At 44.3% G+C, this 18916-nt stretch overlaps 1 protein-coding gene across 5 annotated transcripts in view; it reads right to left on the bottom strand.

Moving 5' to 3' along the window:
• Positions 1 to 18916, bottom strand: part of EPB41L4B (erythrocyte membrane protein band 4.1 like 4B) — a 124555-nt gene that overhangs the window by 37540 nt on the left and 68099 nt on the right. For 4 of the 5 annotated variants that reach the window (XM_044265176.1, XM_044265179.1, XM_044265177.1 and 1 more), the window contains exon 15: positions 17965 to 18029. In XM_044265176.1, coding sequence (XP_044121111.1) covers positions 17965 to 18029 — 65 coding nt within the window. Of the gene's footprint in view, positions 1 to 14346; positions 16032 to 17964; positions 18030 to 18916 lie in introns of those variants that run through there. The other variant, XM_044265181.1, reaches the window with a different exon arrangement.

Raw genomic sequence — 18916 nt, 5'->3', positions numbered from 1 at the left:
GTAGCAATGGCTGTACAACTTTGTGAAAATGCTAAAAATCATGGAGCTGTACAGTTTAAATTGGTGAATTGTATGATACTAACTTGTATCTTTATAAAATTGATTTTTTAAAAAATCACCAGGGAAGATTTTGAAAAATATCCATGCCTAGCCCCTACTCCAGACCAATGACATCACCATTGATCTCGAAGTCCAGTGGGCAGCCAGCATTGAGCCCCACTGCCCTAGTCCGACCTCTTCACTTTGCACGTGGGGAAGTGGGGCTCGCTGGGGGAATGAGGTGACCGGGTCACACTGTGGGTAACTGGCTGAGCCTGGGACACAATCCAGGACTACTGCCTCTCTGCTTGCTGCCCATCTGCTATATCTTCCCATCTGTCTTGGCTTCTATTTCAGGCAGCAAATGCACTCATCGGGAAAATCCTAAGACCTCCTCAGAACCGCACTGCCTGAGACATCCTTGTGTACACATCTTGCCTTCCCAGCGACACAGTGAGCTCTGTAGGAACAGAGACGGTCATGTCACATGTTTTCATACCCTCCCCTGTGCTAAGGACACAGCAGGTGTTCAACTAATACTGGTCAGATGGAAAAGAAAATTAGATATCAATGCACTCAATAAATATTTAAGTGCCAACTCCTGTGCCCGGCACGGTGGTAGGCAGGGGAGTGCAAAGACAAGTGAGAGGTTGTCCTTGCCCTCAAGGAGCCCACTGCTGAGTAACAAGTCCAAGGCAGTGCGACAGGTGCTTTCATGAGGCTTAAGCGACGAGGGGCAGCTAATCTAAGCCTGGGGAAGAGCCAACAGGGAAGAAGAGCTTATGTGCCTACTGTAAGGGAAAGTTCTCATTTTTCTTTTCTGAAACGGGGAGGCAATTGTCCCAACATCACCAAGGGAGTAATGCATCCTTGTCCCACTAACTTGAAATGCCACCTTCTGCATGTGCCAGTCACTTTCCTGAAAGCTCTCAGATCCCTGCTCTGCTCTGCCCCGACCTGCTGTGTTTCCAAGGAAATACATTTCTCAGGCTCCCTGCCCTCTGGCTTTTATGCAGGCTTGGCCAGTGGGAGGCACTGGCAGAGCCTGGAAGGTGGGAAAAGGAGAGAAGTCAAGGTGTTTCTTCCCCATCTCTTTCTGCCTCAGGTGATGTTTCTAGCAGAAGCTGTGAGTTCTCTGGGGCCCCGGCCCCTGGGTGTTGAACTGCCGCCTCCCTCAGTCCCTCCGGCTCGTCACCCTGTCCAGCCTAGCTTCCTAGTTCTTCATCTCTTGTGTAACCAATTCCCCGCATGAAATTCCCTCTGTAAGATATGCCTCGTGCGGTCTCCGTGTTCCTGACTGTCCGGGATTGATGTACAACATCCACCATGGGTGCTGCTAGGTAGTTTCCCCGTAAACACCTTTGCCATGTGCACCTCCACTGCAATTAGTCCAGATACGTGTTATCACCACATATCTAATCGACTGTAAGAGAATTCTGCTGTAAAATATAAAACAAGTGGCTTACAGTTCGGTTTCATTTCTCCATTGGCAAAGTTCCCATTTTTTTATCATATTAATCTCAGTTGGCGCTCATCATGGTCTGTACGGTGATGAGTAGGGGTGGATGATAACTACGTATATCAGCATCAAGCTGATAACGCGGTGATAAAACTTACTGGAAGTAGGAAAGACCCTGTAAGAGCCAGACGGCACACTCGACTAGGCCACAAAACAATGCACCAGTTGCAATGTCATTAAGAAAGCTCAGTTACAAACACACTACAGCCTTAGCATTCCTTCCACTCTTCCCGTGGAACTTGGGAACATCTAGCAACAGTCGAGGGACAACGTGCCAAGAACAAACAACAGTGTAGAAAGCTTTTAGGAAACAATACAAAGCTCAGCTGCAAATTCGGGTCCTAGCACTTGGAAACGGATACCTCTGTTAGCCAAGGCAGAAATCGTGGGGACAAAAGTAAAAATGCAATGCTAAGATCGATCAGTGCCCCCCAAAGTACATGTACGTAATACTATGAACGTAGACCTTGAAAAAGAGCGCATAGGTACAATGTAACAAAATAAAATCAGTTATTTGTGCAGTGTTGCTATGACTCTAGGCTATACATTTTTGATGTATTCAAATATTTTTTTATTTTGCAATAAAGTGTTTAGAATTTTGTCATTCCACTTTTTTGTTATTCAATTTTTCATGTTCCACAATGTCTTTTTAAGTGAATGTCCCTCTTTTATTTATCATGATTTTCTTTTAGGGCAAAATTACTTTACAGCCAAGTCGTTATGCAAAGAAAATGTTTGCAGCGAAAATGCTTGTCAGAGATGCTTATGGTGAAAATACGGGACATGTATTTATGTGTGTTTCTGGATTTTTCCTATTTTTATTGACCTTCTTCTCTGTTACTCAACCAGCACCAGATTGTCTTAATTTGTGTATATGTGTGTGTGTGTGTGTGTGTATTTTTTTTTTTAAATATCTCACAGGACAAATCCTGTTCCCCTTCCCACACCGTTGTTCTTCTTTTTTTCCTTGACTATTGTTATGTACTTACTCTTTCAGATTATTTTACAACTCCAGTTACTACCAAAAAAAAAAAAAAATCCCATTGGAATTCTGATTTGGAGCATTAAATATTATGGATTTGAGAGAGTGTATTCTTGAGGAATAGGGTACTTTTCATCCTTTATTCAGATCTTTTAAATGTTCATCAGTTAGAATTTTTTACTTTTCCACAAAGGTAAGCAACATATATTATTAATTTAATTCCTAGGTGAATTCCAATTTTGTCACAATTGAAAATAGGATTTCATTTATTATTATATTTCCACTAATTTTATGCTACTAGATACACAAAATTATGGACTTTACGATATTTCTGACTGTGGCCACTTTGCTTACCTCTCTAGTGAACTGTAATTCATTTGTATTTTCCATAATCACATAAATTTTGTTTCTTCTTTTCTGGTATTTATTGCTTATTCTGTTTTCTTGGCTTATTGCTTTGGTAAGGCTTGCAAAATGGTGTTGAATATGAATTGCTATTCTTATTCCTGAAGTGTGTACATTACCCAGTGTTTCAACATTAAAGTCTGGCGTCTGACAAATTCTACTTAACCAGGGAAGACACGGTCCTTTTACTCAGTCTACTAAGAGTCTTGGAACATTAGCACCTCTTATTCTGAGTGAATCCATGCTATTCCTAAGTGAACATTACTTCCTACACTAAGTGCTTAAAAAAGATTCTTTTTTGATACCACCATCAAGCTTATCAGTCCGGTTTTAAAAACACAATTTTCAAGAACCTGTATGACATTTCCCTGTCCATTCTGGCATTTCCCCAAGACTCCGTAGTTCTTCAAAGCATAGTGATGCTGACTCAGCAATGACATAACAAATTCTCTCCTTATTCCCCGTGGCCATTTTTCTACGCCTGAAGGCTTGAACTAATTTCCTGACTGTTCTCTCATCTTGGACTTCAGTTTCCTTCTCTTCGTTCTTTTCACCCTCGGCAGTTAGCATTTTGCCTGGTTTCCTTATCAAAAAGGAGAAAAGCAAAACAGAAGTTGAGGAGTGTTTCTTCTGTCCTGTTAATCTCATATACCATCTTCAGGAATGACTACTGGAGATTACTTAAAAATAAAATCTTAAAAAAAAAAGAATGGCTGTCCTTAAACTGTTCATCTTTGTTTTTTTTTTTTAATTTTTTTTTTTTAAAGATTTTATTTATTTGACAGAGAGAGATCACAAGTAGGCAGAGAGGCAGGCAGAGAGAGAGAGAGGAGGAAGCAGGCTCCCTGCTAGGCAGAGAGCCCGATGCGGGACTCGATCCCAGGACCCTGAGATCATGACCTGAGCCGAAGGCAGCGGCTTAACCCACTGAGCCACCCAGGCGCCCCCATCTTTGTTCCAACTAAACCATACATCTATGAAACTTTAAAAGTCCTTTTAGAAAAAGGTCTACACCCCTTCATTCTTTTATATGTTCCACCTTCCTTCTATTTAAAATACTGTTAGAGGGGTGACTGGATGGCTCGTGGGTTAAAGCCTCTGCCTTCTGTTTGGGTCATGATCCCAGGGTCCTAGGATCGAGTCCTGCATCAGGCTCTTTGCTCGGTGGGGAGCCTGCTTCCCTGTCTCTCTCTGCCTACTGTGATCTCTGTCTATCAAATAAATAAATAAAATCTTGAAAAAAATAAGATAAAATACTGTTTTAAATTGTGGCTCCCTAAAAACCTTTCTCTTTCAGATGATCGATGATATATATTCACAGTCAATATGAAAAATATTCCCCTTTTAGACCCATCTTCTCTTGGGCATGAAGGATTAAACCCTGAGCTCCTCTCATTTTGTATTAACATTTTCAAGAAAGGGACACCTGGGTGGCTCAGTGGGTTAAGTCTCTGCCTTCGGCTCAGGTCATGATCCCTGGGTCCTGGGATCCAGCCCCGCATCGGGCTCTCTGCTCAATGGGGAGCCTGCTCCCCCGCTCTCTCTCTCTGCCTGCCTCTATGCCTGCTTGTGATCTCTGTCTGTCAAATAAATACATAAAATCTTAAGAAAAAAAACCAAAAACAATTTCAAGACATAAGAGTCATTTTTTCCCCCAAGGATCTCACCACTCACACATTTCAACCTAGTCTTCCTTGCTGACCAGAATTAATAACAGTAACACGGGCAGTGTTTCTTCTACCTTCCAAACAACTAAGTAATCAGGCAGGAAGGCCAAGAAATCAACAGATGTTCTGCTTTTAATGAAATGCCAATATCTGGATGGCCAAGAAATCCCCCATCCACACTGTGCCAGCTGAAAGTCTCTCCTAGGAAAACAGAGCGAGTATCCTCTATCTGAAGTTCTCCAGCATCACGTCTCGATCGCTTACCGCACGTATGCACGCTGCCTGGACTCAGAGTTACTCTGTTATCCGTTCATGACACCTGGCTTAACTCCACAGCAGGGCTCCTGAGGCAGGACCAGCTTCTAGGTAGCCCACGCAGCACACAACTAGACGAGCCTGGTCGGGGCCAACTGGCTCCTGTTTCACTTTTAGCCTAGGTGGGGACAAGTCCATGTTCCTAATCGGAGCAAAAGCATCAGGGAGATATCGACGAATATCCCGGCAGAGCTTCCCAGCAAATGGACTTTGGATGGGTTAGAGCTCAAATGGTCTTATCTACTTACACCGTGTGCTATACAAATATGTCATTTTCTATGTGTGCCAAGGACAAGAAGAAGTTTCCACTAGTCCATATCCTGTCCATCAGCCTGAACTGTGGCTCTCCAATTAGGGCTCTTAGCAGAATCTCCTCAATTACCATGTTTTTACAGCAGATGGTGTCAGCCAGAATCAGACTTCCTGGCTGAACACTGGTGCATTAATCACGCTCTCTAAATACTCACAGAGGAAAAAACTCAAAAGCTAACATTTTTGGTTGCCTAGCCCTGTGCTGTCTATTAACATATTCAATCTTCTAACAACCGTTTGAAGAAGGGACAGTTATTATTATCCGTATTTTGCAGGTAAGGAAATGGTAACAGAGAGGATACTTAACTTTCTCAAAGTCACACAGCTAGTAAATGGCAGAGCTGGGATTTGAACTCAGGCAACCTGACTCGAGAGCCCAGTGCTCTCTTTAGCGCTGAGAGACTGCCTTGCCAGTGGATAAAAGGAGCATAACAATGACATTAAAAGAACACTGGCAGGCACTTAGCTTTGATTTTGTTAGGGCTTAGCTATGTGACCTCAGGTAACCTATTTCACTTATCTGGGCCCCAGACACTGCATTTTTGGCCAAACAGTCATTATGTATTTATATGCCAGGAACTACGGCTCAATGAAATAATTTGATTTGTGCCACGTCCGACCGAGAGATGAGAGAAGGTGCATTTACTCATCATGGTTTCCAGGATACTTGTCACTTACATCAATTTTAATTTAGTAGAGACTGAACAGAGTGGGTCATTAGACAAACATATTGCTACAAGTTCTTATTACATTCAGTGCAAGCAAGCGCACTCTTTGGCCGTAAGAAGAGAGTATATTTGAAAGACTGCATCTTTTTCATAATGGGTTTGAGAAGAAAATTGTTATCAACATCTCAGAAATGGGACACATTAGGAATGTTAGGTCTGTTTAAATAGGGATCATTTCTTATAGTAACTTTGTGGTTTTATTTATTTTTTTTTAAGTGACTAGAGAGAAAAGATGAACCGACCTCATTTTCCTCTTGTCCAAAAAGGTCAAATTATACATATACATATATATATATATATATATATATATATATATGGCATGGTTTAGATTCCTCTATACAGACTAATGGACAGATGGGAATTTTCTCAATTTGTATTTCTTTCAAGCCATCTTCTAAGCAATCAACCTGGAACTAATTCTAGTGTTAGCTCAGGTGCTGTCTGAGTCTATAAGATTGGTAGCTGTTGTTTTGACTAGTTTATTAACTGCCTACAGCCAAAGGCAGCGTCGTCTTCAACATCAATTCCCGGTGCCTATGATAGTACTTGGCACAGCGTAGAAACACAGTAAATATTTGCTGAATAAATGTTGTAGTGCATTAAAGTTTAATTCTCCTTAGGTAATTTATCAAGTGTCTATTCATAAAAGCTTCACGTTGGTCAGGAGCTCCTCGTTGTTCCTAACACTAAACAGCCTCTGTAAAACCGTAGAACATTCCACCTCTTAAGGAGCCATGAGAGGCTCTTCATGTCTCCTGGTGGCTGCATCTGTCCTGTGTGAGAGAGAGTAGTGGGGTATGTGTCCCCATCTTTGAATCTGGAATTTTCCTTCGGTGAAAGTGGTATCAAATGGTTTTACCAAAATGCTGTAAGTGGTTAGGCAGACCTTGATAGATTCTTTGCTAGAAAATCCATTTTAACCTAACGTGATTCCTACTAAGTTTATAATGTCTTTCTGATTATTTGAGGCATGGAGAAGCTGTGAGAAGGGCTTTAGAAAAACTTTGTGGAGAAATCTAGGATTTTAACAATTCCGGATCAATTTCAGGATCTGAGCCCAAGGAATAAATATTTCATGAGTGCATTTTTGCACAGAGGCTCATGACTAAGAGTTTATTCAATCTCTTTCCTGCCTTAAAAAAAAAATACTGACACAAATATAGTTGTTTTCTCTTAAAGCATTCACTTGTAATAAATCTAACAGTGCTTTCCCTTCTCGGTTTCCTAGGGACTTTTTTTGGGGGGGCTCTCATTTTTGCATTCTGGGGTCTACTTTTTGCTGTCAATGAAGATTTTCTTTGATCAGGTGGGTAGTGACATTAACAGACTTACCCCTCACCACTTCTTTAAGTGCATCCCCAAACAGTATTATCTGGGAGGCCTCAAGGAGCAGCAAGACAAAAAAAAAAAAAAAAAAAAAAAAAAAATCATTGCCACGAACACGCAGCTACGAGCTGTGCAGAATAACGTCTAAGGAGCCCGTCTTTGCACCATGAAAGAGCCATGGCCGGCTTGGGCATGAGCTGAGTGTTATTTTTTCCACTTGGCAGACAGCATCCAACTCATCAGAATGAATGAAATTAAACTATTATTCATTCCAGAATGAAGTTCACACTAGATGAAGAAAATGCACGCTCTGTTAAGGGCAGGTTTTTAGACGTTCTAATTGCACAAGACAGCAGCGGGAGCGGGAGCGGAACACTGGGTATGTGTTCCTGAGGTGATACAGAGGAGGATTCATCTATTTCGGTTTTTGTGTTTTAAAATCTCCCCAAGTGATCCCTTCTCCGTTCCACAATTCTTGTAGGTTTTCCAGAAGCTTCTCCTGTAAACATCCTTGGTTAGCCTCTGAAGCTATACACTGGACCTAATATTAAGGGCCCGTTTAATTGCCTTGTATATAGATACAGCCTCCATTATTCAGCTGCGGGATGAAGCTGGCTTAGCCGTTAGCATAGCAACAGCTCTTGCTTTTGAGGTTTCTGCTGCAGAAAGTGGCTGTTGAAGCCATTCACAATTCAGGAGGGGATGATTAGGTAGGTTCTGTGGTCTTCTTACAACACGAGCCTACGGGGATGTTCCTCTAATTATTCTCACCCTGCTTAGCGGACTGCCTGCACTACAGCAGTTGGGGTGTTTTAAATTCTGCAGCCTTTCCAGCAATAAAACCGCTGGCAAGTCTTGGGATACAGTGGGATTTTAGACCTGCTCAATTAGGACTTTAATTGTGACTGAAAGTAAACCCTTGCTTCCGCGGCCAATGCATCAGGGAAATTCACAAAGTCTGGGTGAGTATTTAAGAAGTTGGAGTGGAGGGGCGCCTGGGTGGCTCAGTGGGTTAAAGCCTCTGCCTTTGGCTCAGGTCATGATCCCAGGGTCCTGGGATAGAGCCCCGCATCAGGCTCTCTGCTCAGCCTGTTTCTCCCCCTCCCCTCTCTCTGCCTGCCTGTCTGCCTACTTGTGATCTCTGTCTGTCAAATAAATAAAAATAAAAATATTAAAAAAAAAAAAAAGAAGTTGGAGTGGAAAGTTCTCCACAAACTCCTAAACAAGAACAGAAAGATGGGTGTTACAAATCAAGTCCTTTACCCTGGCTATTTTCATGCTGTCCGGATTCTTTCTTCTGATCTCCAGGGCACTGTATCATGCTGATTGTTATCTGAGTTTCTGGAAATCTGCTTTCAAAAAATGTCTGGTAAATATCAACTCTTTCCATCCTTCCCCTGCTCCGCTATTAAAAAGGCTATGATGACACGATTAATTTTACTTCATCAGTCTGGTCTTTAATAAAGAGCACAGCGTAAGGGCATAAGAGCAGAGCTTCCAGATGGTTCAGGGGAAACATTTAACAAATGGCATTCAACAAGATGAAAAGGTAGGCAACCTTGCTTCTAGAGAAATACAATTAAAATGGACATACCCATCAAAGGTTTAAAAGAACTAGTTAAGGCTATGCGCTTGGTCCCTGTGGAACGGGAGGCCCTGTCAAATCGCTGGTGGGCCGGGAGGCTTGGGGGAGATACATGTAATCAAGTAGAATATCTTTAGAGTGAAACTTCGTTAGGCAATGTCCAAATTAAATATGCACGTACCTCTTTAGCCAGTGCCCCTGTTCCCAGGGAGTTTCTCTACAGATGGATTTACTCAGGTGCATAAACGGAATGTACAATGACAGCAGAAAAACTGTAATTTTAGAGATCTGGGGCAGCCTAAAGGACCGTCATGTATGACCGGTTAAATACGCATACTTGTTTATACGTGGAACAGCTCCTGGACTGACACAACGTAACACTAACAATGTTTGCCTCTGGGGAGAACTGCGGACCTAGGGAATAAGAAGGTGGAGAGGAAAAGTAACTTTTAGGAATTTTCTTCTGAATTTTTAACCACCATATTACCTACTAAAATAAGTGAAAAAGCACAGCAGCTCCCTTTATTACTGACTTTCTACTTAGCCTCCTAATTGTTAAACGTCTCCTCTGCTTTGTAGAAGATGAAGCCCTAAGCTAGACAAGCCGGAAAGAGAGCGGATGCGGTTTCAATTCTCCCAACGTCTGGATCTCCATTGTACCCGCAGAATGAATTCTCAGTGGTCTCACCAGTTCCTTCTTCTGCCAGTTTTGCCGTCAGCAGATGGGAAAGCACTGTCCACATGCCGCCTGGATAGTTACTTCCTAGTATTCTCAGACAGAAATATCATCTTTCTTTCTTTTTATTCCGTCTCAAAAGATCCCCACGGTGTTTCTGCTCTTGGCTTGTTCGAGTTTCAGAGACGTGTCTTATGTATTGTGCTAACCCTCTTCTCACTGATCTTTCTCCTGGAGCCAAGCACCTCTTTCCACTGCTAAACTTAGACCATACATCCCAAGCCAGCAGCCTTTAACACAGACCATTCCTTGGGGGAGACTGCATTTCTTTGACCCGTCTCTCACCACATGGACTGCTAAGGCCTTAAATCTCAAAAACCACCAAAAACTGCTGCCAGCCACCACCAAACATGGTGCAAAACCCCTTCCATGGATAATATCCTTTGATTCTGTTTGGGGACACCAAAAAGGAGGCACAGAGAAGAAACCCGACAAAGGTCACATGGCTGGGAAGTGGCAAAGCTGGGATTCAGAGCGTGGAGGACATCAGAGCATTCACATGTCACCTCGCGGGAAAACTGCAGGGCTCCTGCCCCCAACGAAATCACCACTCCACACTGGGCCTGCAGTCTGTCTCTCATCAGTGGGCAGCAACCTGCCATTTTGCTTCTGCTTCTTCCCCATGATGGGTTCGAATCTCAGCATGGGTCCCTACGCTGGTGTGTCCAGACCACCTTCTTCACCAGTGGATACAGTTCTCTAGACCCTTGCTTCCAGTGGGAGAGCAGAACAATGACAGATTCAGTTTGACAGACCTGGGAGAAGGAACTCAGGGCGAAACCAAAGCCATATAAAGAAACCCTAGAATTTTCACGTTCTTCTACCTCACTGTGAACCTAAGCAAGTGCAAAACTATGCTGAGTAGCCATCTCTAGCTCCTTCTTATGATGTATCCGTTTACTTTTTGATAGCATGGCTACTTAAAAAAAAAAGGAACTGGCATCTAAATGAGTTCAAATTGAACCATAAGATGAAAGCAAACCAGACAGGAAGCTGTGCTTTTCCAAGGCGAGGTCCTACACTTGTCCATCACGGACTCGCCTCGAGACTTCAGATGAAGTTTCCTTAGGTCTCACCATCAACCACTTAAATAGAGCCTAGCACTTTCTATTTTTAGTAAGCTGTCCAAGCAATTCTTTGGCTCCCCAATTCTGGGGAAGTTGGCCAATTTGCAGAATTATTTAAGATTTCTTTTGCAGAGGCTAGGCTGAATGTCAATTTCACATTAGTTTCACCTTTTAGATACTCCTGGGGCCTCTTAAAAATGTGCTACTTTTCATGTGCAAAGGGACTCTTAACAGCAGTTTGTGTTTCCCTCTCTTTGTCCCATTATGCCTTGCCTCGGCATTTGCTGGTTGCCTCCTGGAGGGAAACAGCAGAGGCAAATCATCCTTAAGCCTATTTAAGGTATTTACCTGGTCCTTTTGGAAGATTCAGTACAGTCAGGGAATTGACTTAGAGCTGAGTTTGGGAAATATTGATCCAAAGGATCAATATGGCTGCTCAGGGAGTTTTTTGATGAGCTCAGATCTTAAAGGACTAGTTAAAAGCTGGAAAGTCAAGGGCAACAAAAAGGATCTATTATTAGTTATGTTCAGACCAGGACCCAGGAGGCTAGAGTCACTGACCTGGAAGGATGGTGCCATATTAACAGGCAAGGAAAAAAAAAAAAAAAAAAGCAGTACTTCCATACTGTCCTTATTCCTTCATCTCTGCTGTTAAGGAGAACACTTCTCAGTGGAAATGGTAGACCAAGAAATGAAACAGGCAAGTGGGTTTTGAAGGCCAAGATAATCACTTGGCACGATTTCAAGTCTTTCAGTCCACATGAATTACATCAATCTGACCACACTGTCAGCTCACTGTTCAATATTCTGAGTGAGTCACGGAAAAATAAAAGAGATGATCCAAGACTGGTAAATACCCGAATTTCAAAAATGCAAAAAGTTAATTCCGTTAATTAAGGAGTCTTGAGCTTGACGGTGCAGGCAGATAATAACTCCAGAAGAAATGACTGGTTCAGGGGCTCTGGGGACAGACACAGTGGATTGCCTCCAGCAGAGTGGTTCACTAAGAAGAAAATAATGTTCAATCTCTGTTCCTTTGGAAAGGGGTTATTGAGCAAGTGCAGGTTCTAGATTGCAGGAGGAGTGATGGTAAGATGTGAGGGGTTACAAGACCCCTGGGAAAGGGAACAGGGTCACTAGACCACTGGTGAGAAGGGACATGGATGTTGGTGGTGGTGAGTGGCTTTTAGTTAGTAACCAGATCTCAGGGTAGTGAACTCCTCAACAAAATCTAGTATTAGTCTCATGGATACAGAGAAGTCAAAAGGGTCCCAGATGGCGAGACGGTCATTGGTGAGAAATGTCAAAGCCCAGGGGCCGAGAACACGGGCTGGGAGTCAGACCTGCACGTGTGACAATGGGCAAGCTTCTCCCTCAACCCGAAGCCCGAGCTTCCAAATGTGAGCAAAGAGGACACTGTGCATCACACAGAGTGGCCCGGAAGATCAAGTGAAGTGACCCGCATAGTGCTGGGCGCATACATCTAGCTGACAGTCCCTGCATGTTTCTGAGGATCCCTGTCAACCTACCAGGGTTTCCAGTGCATCTCCAGCATCATCTGCCCTGTAGCAACCACACGCGTCATGATGCCGTGCTTCGGAAGAGAACACTGCAGACACACTGGGTCATACTCCAATGACGAAGCTGAAGCCAGAGCACAGCTGGTGGTCAGCGTCCTACCCAAAAGCGACGCCCTGGGCTAGGTACAGCTGTTCAGATACCTCCGGACCAGCTCAGAGATGACATGCTGACTGTTATCTAGCTAGACAGTTTGTTTTTTTTTTTAAAGATTTTATTTATTCATTGGACACAGAGAGAGAGCACAAGCAGGGGGAGCTGCAGAAGGAGACAGAGAAGCAGATTCCCCACTGTGCAGGGAGCCTGATGCAGGGCTCAATCCCAGGACCCTGAGAGCATGACCCAAGCCAAAGGCTGACGCTTAACCAGCTGAGACACCCAGGCGCCCCTGGTTAGACATTTCTGTTAGAATGAATGTGGAATAATTCATTTGCTGAACAGACATTCATTGAGCACCTGCCATCTATCAGGCACTGGGGAACAGGCAAACATGGGACAAAGCTCACACTTAAAGAATGTAGTCTCCAGGATGATGAACAAAAGAGGCAGTTTTAATGTAAAGCAGTGAATGCAACATTGATATAGCAGGGCTGAGGGGCAGGCATAGAGCAGAACACAGAAACTAATCCACTCTGCAGAGGTGGGGTGGTAGGAGTCCTGGGGAGAAGATGCGTCTGAGCAGAGGCATCGAAGGGGTGAGCAGGAGTTGGGCAAGGGAGATAGGAGTGAGCGTGTTCTCAGCAGAAGGGACAGTATTTGCAAAGCACAGATGGGAGCAACAGCAGGATATGGTGCATGCCAGGAACGACCAGAAGCTTGGTGGTGTAGAAATTTAAACAGGAGGGTAAGAAATGGGGCAAAATGAGCTAGAGCAATAGAATGGAAGCAGATAGCAAAGGAATTCCATACAGAAGGCCTCGAGCCTCACCCTACGGTGCTGGAGAACTCTGGCAGATGTCCATCATTGGAATGACTGTGAGGACAAGAAGCTTGGCAGGATCCTGGAGTCAAGGAGACCAGGAAGAGCAGCTCTGATGCACAGAGAAGATGCTGCTGCAAGGTCAGAATGGGACATGTCAGGAGCTGAGCTACCCTGGGAACTGCCTGGATATGGGTGGCAAAGGGGCAAGAAAAGAGCCATGGATGGAGGACGTATACGTTCTTCTTGCGGGTGGAGGAGAATCAGTATCTTCTTCTTTCTCCAGTAAAAGATGATGAATTTGACTCTGACAGGAGTTTGACATGTATATGGGTCGAAATGTCAGTGTTAAAAAACTCACAGATAGGAGTAATCTGGGTTAGCAATAACGACTCTGGAGTCCACAGCCATACAGTGGTGCCAGCAGGAGACGCAGGATCGACTGCGATGGCGAGAAAGGCAGTGGGCAGAGGAAGGACCCCTGGAAAACACCAACACTTAACAGGAAGACAGAACAATGAGGCCGTTACAAAGACCGGGGAAAAAGTCAAAGAGCTAGAGAACCAGAGAGCGCAGCAACCAAGGGCGTAGAGTCTCAAGAAGCCACGAGTGACTGACCACTACTGCCAAATGCAGTAGGGAAAGGCCCGCTAAGCTGAGGGATGAAAAGCGTACACGCCATTTAGCTAGGAGGTCATCCGTAAGCAGCCCGGTTCAACTTCTTGGTTGTAGACAACTGAATCCACTCAAGTTGTTTTAAGCAGAAAGGCATTTATTAGAGGGTTTCCGTGTATACACGATTTCCGGGGGGCCATAGACACACGTTTGGGTGTCTTTCCACCAGGAGCAGCAGCGGCAGCCAGGACAAACACGCACCGTCATCACAGGATGGTCATGGGGGAAACCCACTCGGCCACCACTTTGCTCGGCTCAGCGCTGTGACCGGCGTCTAGAACCTTCACCACAGATGCACCACATGAAGAAATGCCTCAACCCTGTGCCTACCAGAGCCACCCCTTCCGAGAGCAGCTTCACTCTGAGATGGGCTCACTCCACGTCACCTAACTGAACGCTCACCTTCAAGGCTTCCAAAAGCTCCCTGTCCCATCATCTACATCGTCCGCAAAGGATACTTCTGTGCAACATAAAATGAAGATGGAGTCCAAAAAAGCAAGAATAATCTTTATTCCTTGGAAACACATTTGTAAAAACGTATCAGTTAAGATTAAAGGATTCGGAACACATTTATTTGTAGGCAGCACAAACACTGAGGATCAAAACATCTGCTAAGACAGAACAGACCTGTGAACAGGTATCTTTGGAAGAGTTTGAAGGTGACTGGCTGTACTGTGCAGGGCACGTAGCTGAGTCCCTCCCTCTGTACACATTTTTTGTGGTAACCGAGAATAGACCCAGATTTTAGCAATAAGGTATCTCAGAGACATCAATACATTTTTTAAAAAGGCTTAAAATGGGCCAAATTACAATTACACATACGGAAATGGCATTTAAGAATTGCTTTCACAAAAATGCTGGTGGGAAAGATATCAGGTCTATTTAGAGAAAAAAAAATGTTTGACTTTGTGGCTTAAAAAGAGGGGCAATAAATATTTTGGTACAAGTTCTTCCCACAAAGAAAACACATTGATCAGCTGGATCTACAAAGTGACAGCGCAACATCCCCATCCTTTGAGAGGACGTTTTGGCACAATGCCATTAAAATCCTATACACTCAAATTTGAGCCATAAATAGATCTTGGATTGCATGTTGCTTTTTAAAAGACTGAAGTCCAGGGTAAAAACCGAGCCTCAAGTTCTATAAATTCTGACAGTGTGTATTCATAATTACGTCTTCTGAAATCACACAAGCTAGCAGCACCGATCCATAGTTTAAAAAATTATTCTCGTACTAGAGCAGCAAGTTCTATCAAAACGGACACTATGCAATTTGTGATTCGTAAAACTGCTAGGATTCAAAGTGGCGAACCTGCTTTAAATGGGAAATTCAGAGCCTCCCCATATGCACGTCCCACCTAACCAGTAATACGCTTCATTCAGCTTCTGAAAGGGTTAAGCCTCTGTTAGAGAAGGGAATTCTGCAGTTTTCCTCTGAGAAATTCCATTGGAATGTCAGATCCTCAGACGGAAAATACTAACTTTGCATAGATCACAGAATTGTAGAGGAGCTTGGTGATCATTGAGTCCAACCCACTTTTTCCGGAAGGGGCAAAGGAGGCCAACGGAAGAGAAGGGCTTGTCTGCCCTCTCCCAGTGGCCGGGGCTGGGCCCCCGCGGCCTCCTCGTCACCTCAGGACTGTGCAGTGCTCTCCACAGAGCTATCTTCCCATATTCTTCTGGTGTTATTCGGTCCCATTCATTAAATAACAAAGAAATATCAAGTACAGAGCAATACGATACACACAGACTTTTACTCCAATTTTAAAATCAGAATATTAAAGTGATTCCTGAGCCTTTAACTACCTTCATTTTATTGAGAATGCAGTCAACAGTTGGGACTAGTGTTTAGGACAGTTAGGACTAGTGATTGTGGCTGTTTGCAAATATTTACACGGACGCCGGGAATATCTCTCAGAACATTTCCGCAAGGACACTTGTGCAAACACATCTATGTGATGCCAAGACACTTTTCATGGGGTGTAAGGACACTATGATGGTGAAGGGAGGGGAGATGCTTCAGTCTCTCAAAGTGCAGTCATGAGTTTATCTCGATACACCATACTTTGCATTCCTCCTAAATTCTTCTGGTTCTGGTCGTGGACATAATCGAAATGGCTGCCACCTCCACTGGCCGATGTTTCCCAGTGCGGCGGCCTGTCATCCTGAAAGCATGGCCTGTTTTGTTGGCAGGGTGAATGATTCGCGGGAGGGATGGAAGAAAATGCACAAATGTGAGTGAAATAACACAAGCATGAGGGAGGTGGGCAGGGGAAACCATGAGCCATGTTAATGGGGATGGCTTACGAATGGACATGAATGGATTTTCTGAGGTATTTTTAAAATTCAGAATGCAGGTTACCTATCAACATCCAAGTCAAGAGAAGCCCGTTCCACGGCCATACCATCATTTCTCAAAAGGCACCCTGGTGAGCAAGTCAGTCTGGGGAAAGTTAGGTGACAAGGTGTCCTTGACCAGGCACCGTATCCTTGACCGGGCACCTCTCAGGGCTGTGAGCACATTGCCAAGGGGTGCTGTGAATGCCTTAGGCAGCGTCTGCCAAGAGTGCTGGGCCCAGGAACTCTCTTTTCCTGGGGTAAGTATGTCAGGCTTCTCGAACTCCAGAGAGCCTGATAAGACACGGAGTGCTGGGCCCTACCCCTAGACGCTGATCCAGCAGGGCTGGGGTGGGGCAAAGAGTGAGCATCAGCAAGCTCGCAGGAGAGGCCAATGCCGCCCCGAGAGGACCCGGTCATGGCCTCCCACAGAATCCCCGCTGCCAACTGCTGGGCAAGGTCATGCCTCAGAAGGAAACGAATGTGGTAAAATAGGTACTAAAAAGTCTAAAATTCTCGAAAAATAAGGTTAATAAAAAATAGCATTTCTAGAAATCTCTTCTGTTTTCTTATGTCTGGAAAAGAAACCGCCTTTAGCAATACAGAAACATTTAGAGTTATTACTCCACCGGGCTGACTAGCTTTAAAAAGTTACCCGAGTATCGAGTGTTGTCGATAAAACTGCACTGTGGTCCTCCTCCAAGGTCTCCCAACCAAAGTGGCAAGAACCATCAAGAACTAATTGCTCTCCTTTGCTGTGCTCCACATGGATTTATTTTCATCACTCTATTCTCTCCATACCTTCTCAAGCAGCGAGGCTAGAAACCTCACCAAGCAGGAACTTTATGCAAACTGAATTCACCAACGGAAAGAGCTTCACACATAAACACCAATTAAGACTGATCTAAAATTCAAATCTGAAAAGGAACGTTTGCCTTTACAAAGCTGGCATCAAAACACTCTCCAGCCTAATGAAAAACCCAGCAAGGCAGGTGCCAGTTTCCTTGGAAAGGATCGTGATGTAGGTTAGGGCAGAGGTGAGCAAACAGCCCACAGGCTAGATCCCACTCGCCGCCCGTTTTCGTAAATAAGTTTTATCGGAATGCAGCCATGCCCATTCACTTTTGGGTTGTCTCTGGCTGCTTTCGAGCTACAAGGCAGAGGTGAGTAGTTGTGACAGAGACAACAAAGCTGAAAATACTGGTTATCTGGCTCAGAACAAAGTTTGCGGACCCTTGGGTTTAGAAAAAAGATCTGTCACGAAACAAAAACAAAAACAAAACAAAAACAAAAACAAACAAACAAACAAAAAAACCAAAAACACTCAAACAACCCCTCCACCTACCCCACCCCTGAAAAATATTCCCTTCAAAAAACCCTCAACAAAAATCCCCAAGCTTGACTCACATGTTTAGTAATGGAATTCTTGGGACAGGAAAATGTTACTTAGAAATTTTAAATAACATTTCTAACACAAAACCAAACCAAAAATATCTGAGGTTAGAATGCCTTACAAAAAAAAACAAAACCAAAAAAACAAAAACAAAAAACCACCAAAAAAACAAAACCCGATTCATTTTTATTTCAAAAAGCGTAACTGGTAAATCCACACTCACTGGCTTCCTTTGCTTAGCAAATTATTAATCTCTGTCTTGACACAGCAACTCTTAACAGCTGTTTCTGATGCAGACTTTCGATTCATAAGTAGGGAGGATGCGAGTTTTTTGAGACAAAGGGAGAACTTTCGAGAAAGCACAGCTCTGTGAGCACTTACCTTACATTTGGAGAGTGAGGGTGCCACCGAGGCTGGCTGGGGTGGATAGTGGGATGGTACGGAGGCTAGAAATGAAATACCAAACTCGATTATTCGATGACCTTTTGATTTCAATGGCCTTCATTTACTTTCTCTTTTACTGGCATCCAGCTGAGGGGGCCCAGGGCTGTGAATGGAAAGGCTCAGGAAACTCTGGCTAGGAGGTAGCTTCCCAGGATGATCACATTTCCCCCAAAACAAAGGATGGGGGGCTGGGGAAGGCATCTGCCCGGAAAGGGTCCCTTAGAGCGTCCAGGACAGGCACTATCCATGTCCCTCACGGGAAGAGATGGAAGACACCCAAGATGGGGGGAGAATGGGAAGCGCGGAGACAATCTCTGTCACTGCCGCGAATGACAGCAACCATGCGTAACAGTGACATCTGCAAACGCAAGAGAACTGGACGGGGACACCAAGGCAACAGGACTACGGCCGGTCACTTCTGCCTTGTGTAAGCAGCAAGAATAACTTTTTATTTATTTATTTTGAAAAGACTTTTATCTATTTACCTGACAGAGAGAGATCGCAAGTAGGCAGAGAGGCAGGCAGAGAGAGAGAGGGGGAAGCAGGCTCCCTGGCGAGCAGAGAGCCCGATGCAGGGCTTGATCCCAGGACCCCGGGACCATGACCCAAGCCGAAGGCAGAGGCTTAACCCACCGAGCCACCCAGGTGCCCAAGAATAACTTTTTAAAATACAATCCAAAACCCAGTACCAACCCTCACCCCTCACCCGGTCGCCACAGCAAACTCCAAACCACCCAAAGCACTTATTATCCTGAAAAAATGGAAGGGAGGGAGGGAGAGAGGGAAGGAATTCGTCCACTGTAAGATGGGAAAATAGATCCAGACTGGTGACTCACAAAAGGACAGAGGTGAAGACAAGGCGGCCTGGCTGGGCAGCGGGGCGGTCTGT

This window comes from Neovison vison, chromosome 9, assembly GCF_020171115.1.
Source record: "Neovison vison isolate M4711 chromosome 9, ASM_NN_V1, whole genome shotgun sequence".
Classification (NCBI taxonomy): domain Eukaryota; kingdom Metazoa; phylum Chordata; class Mammalia; order Carnivora; family Mustelidae; genus Neogale; species Neogale vison.
Note: the sequence above shows the minus strand (reverse complement) of the source record. Positions and strands in the feature narration are given on the sequence as shown.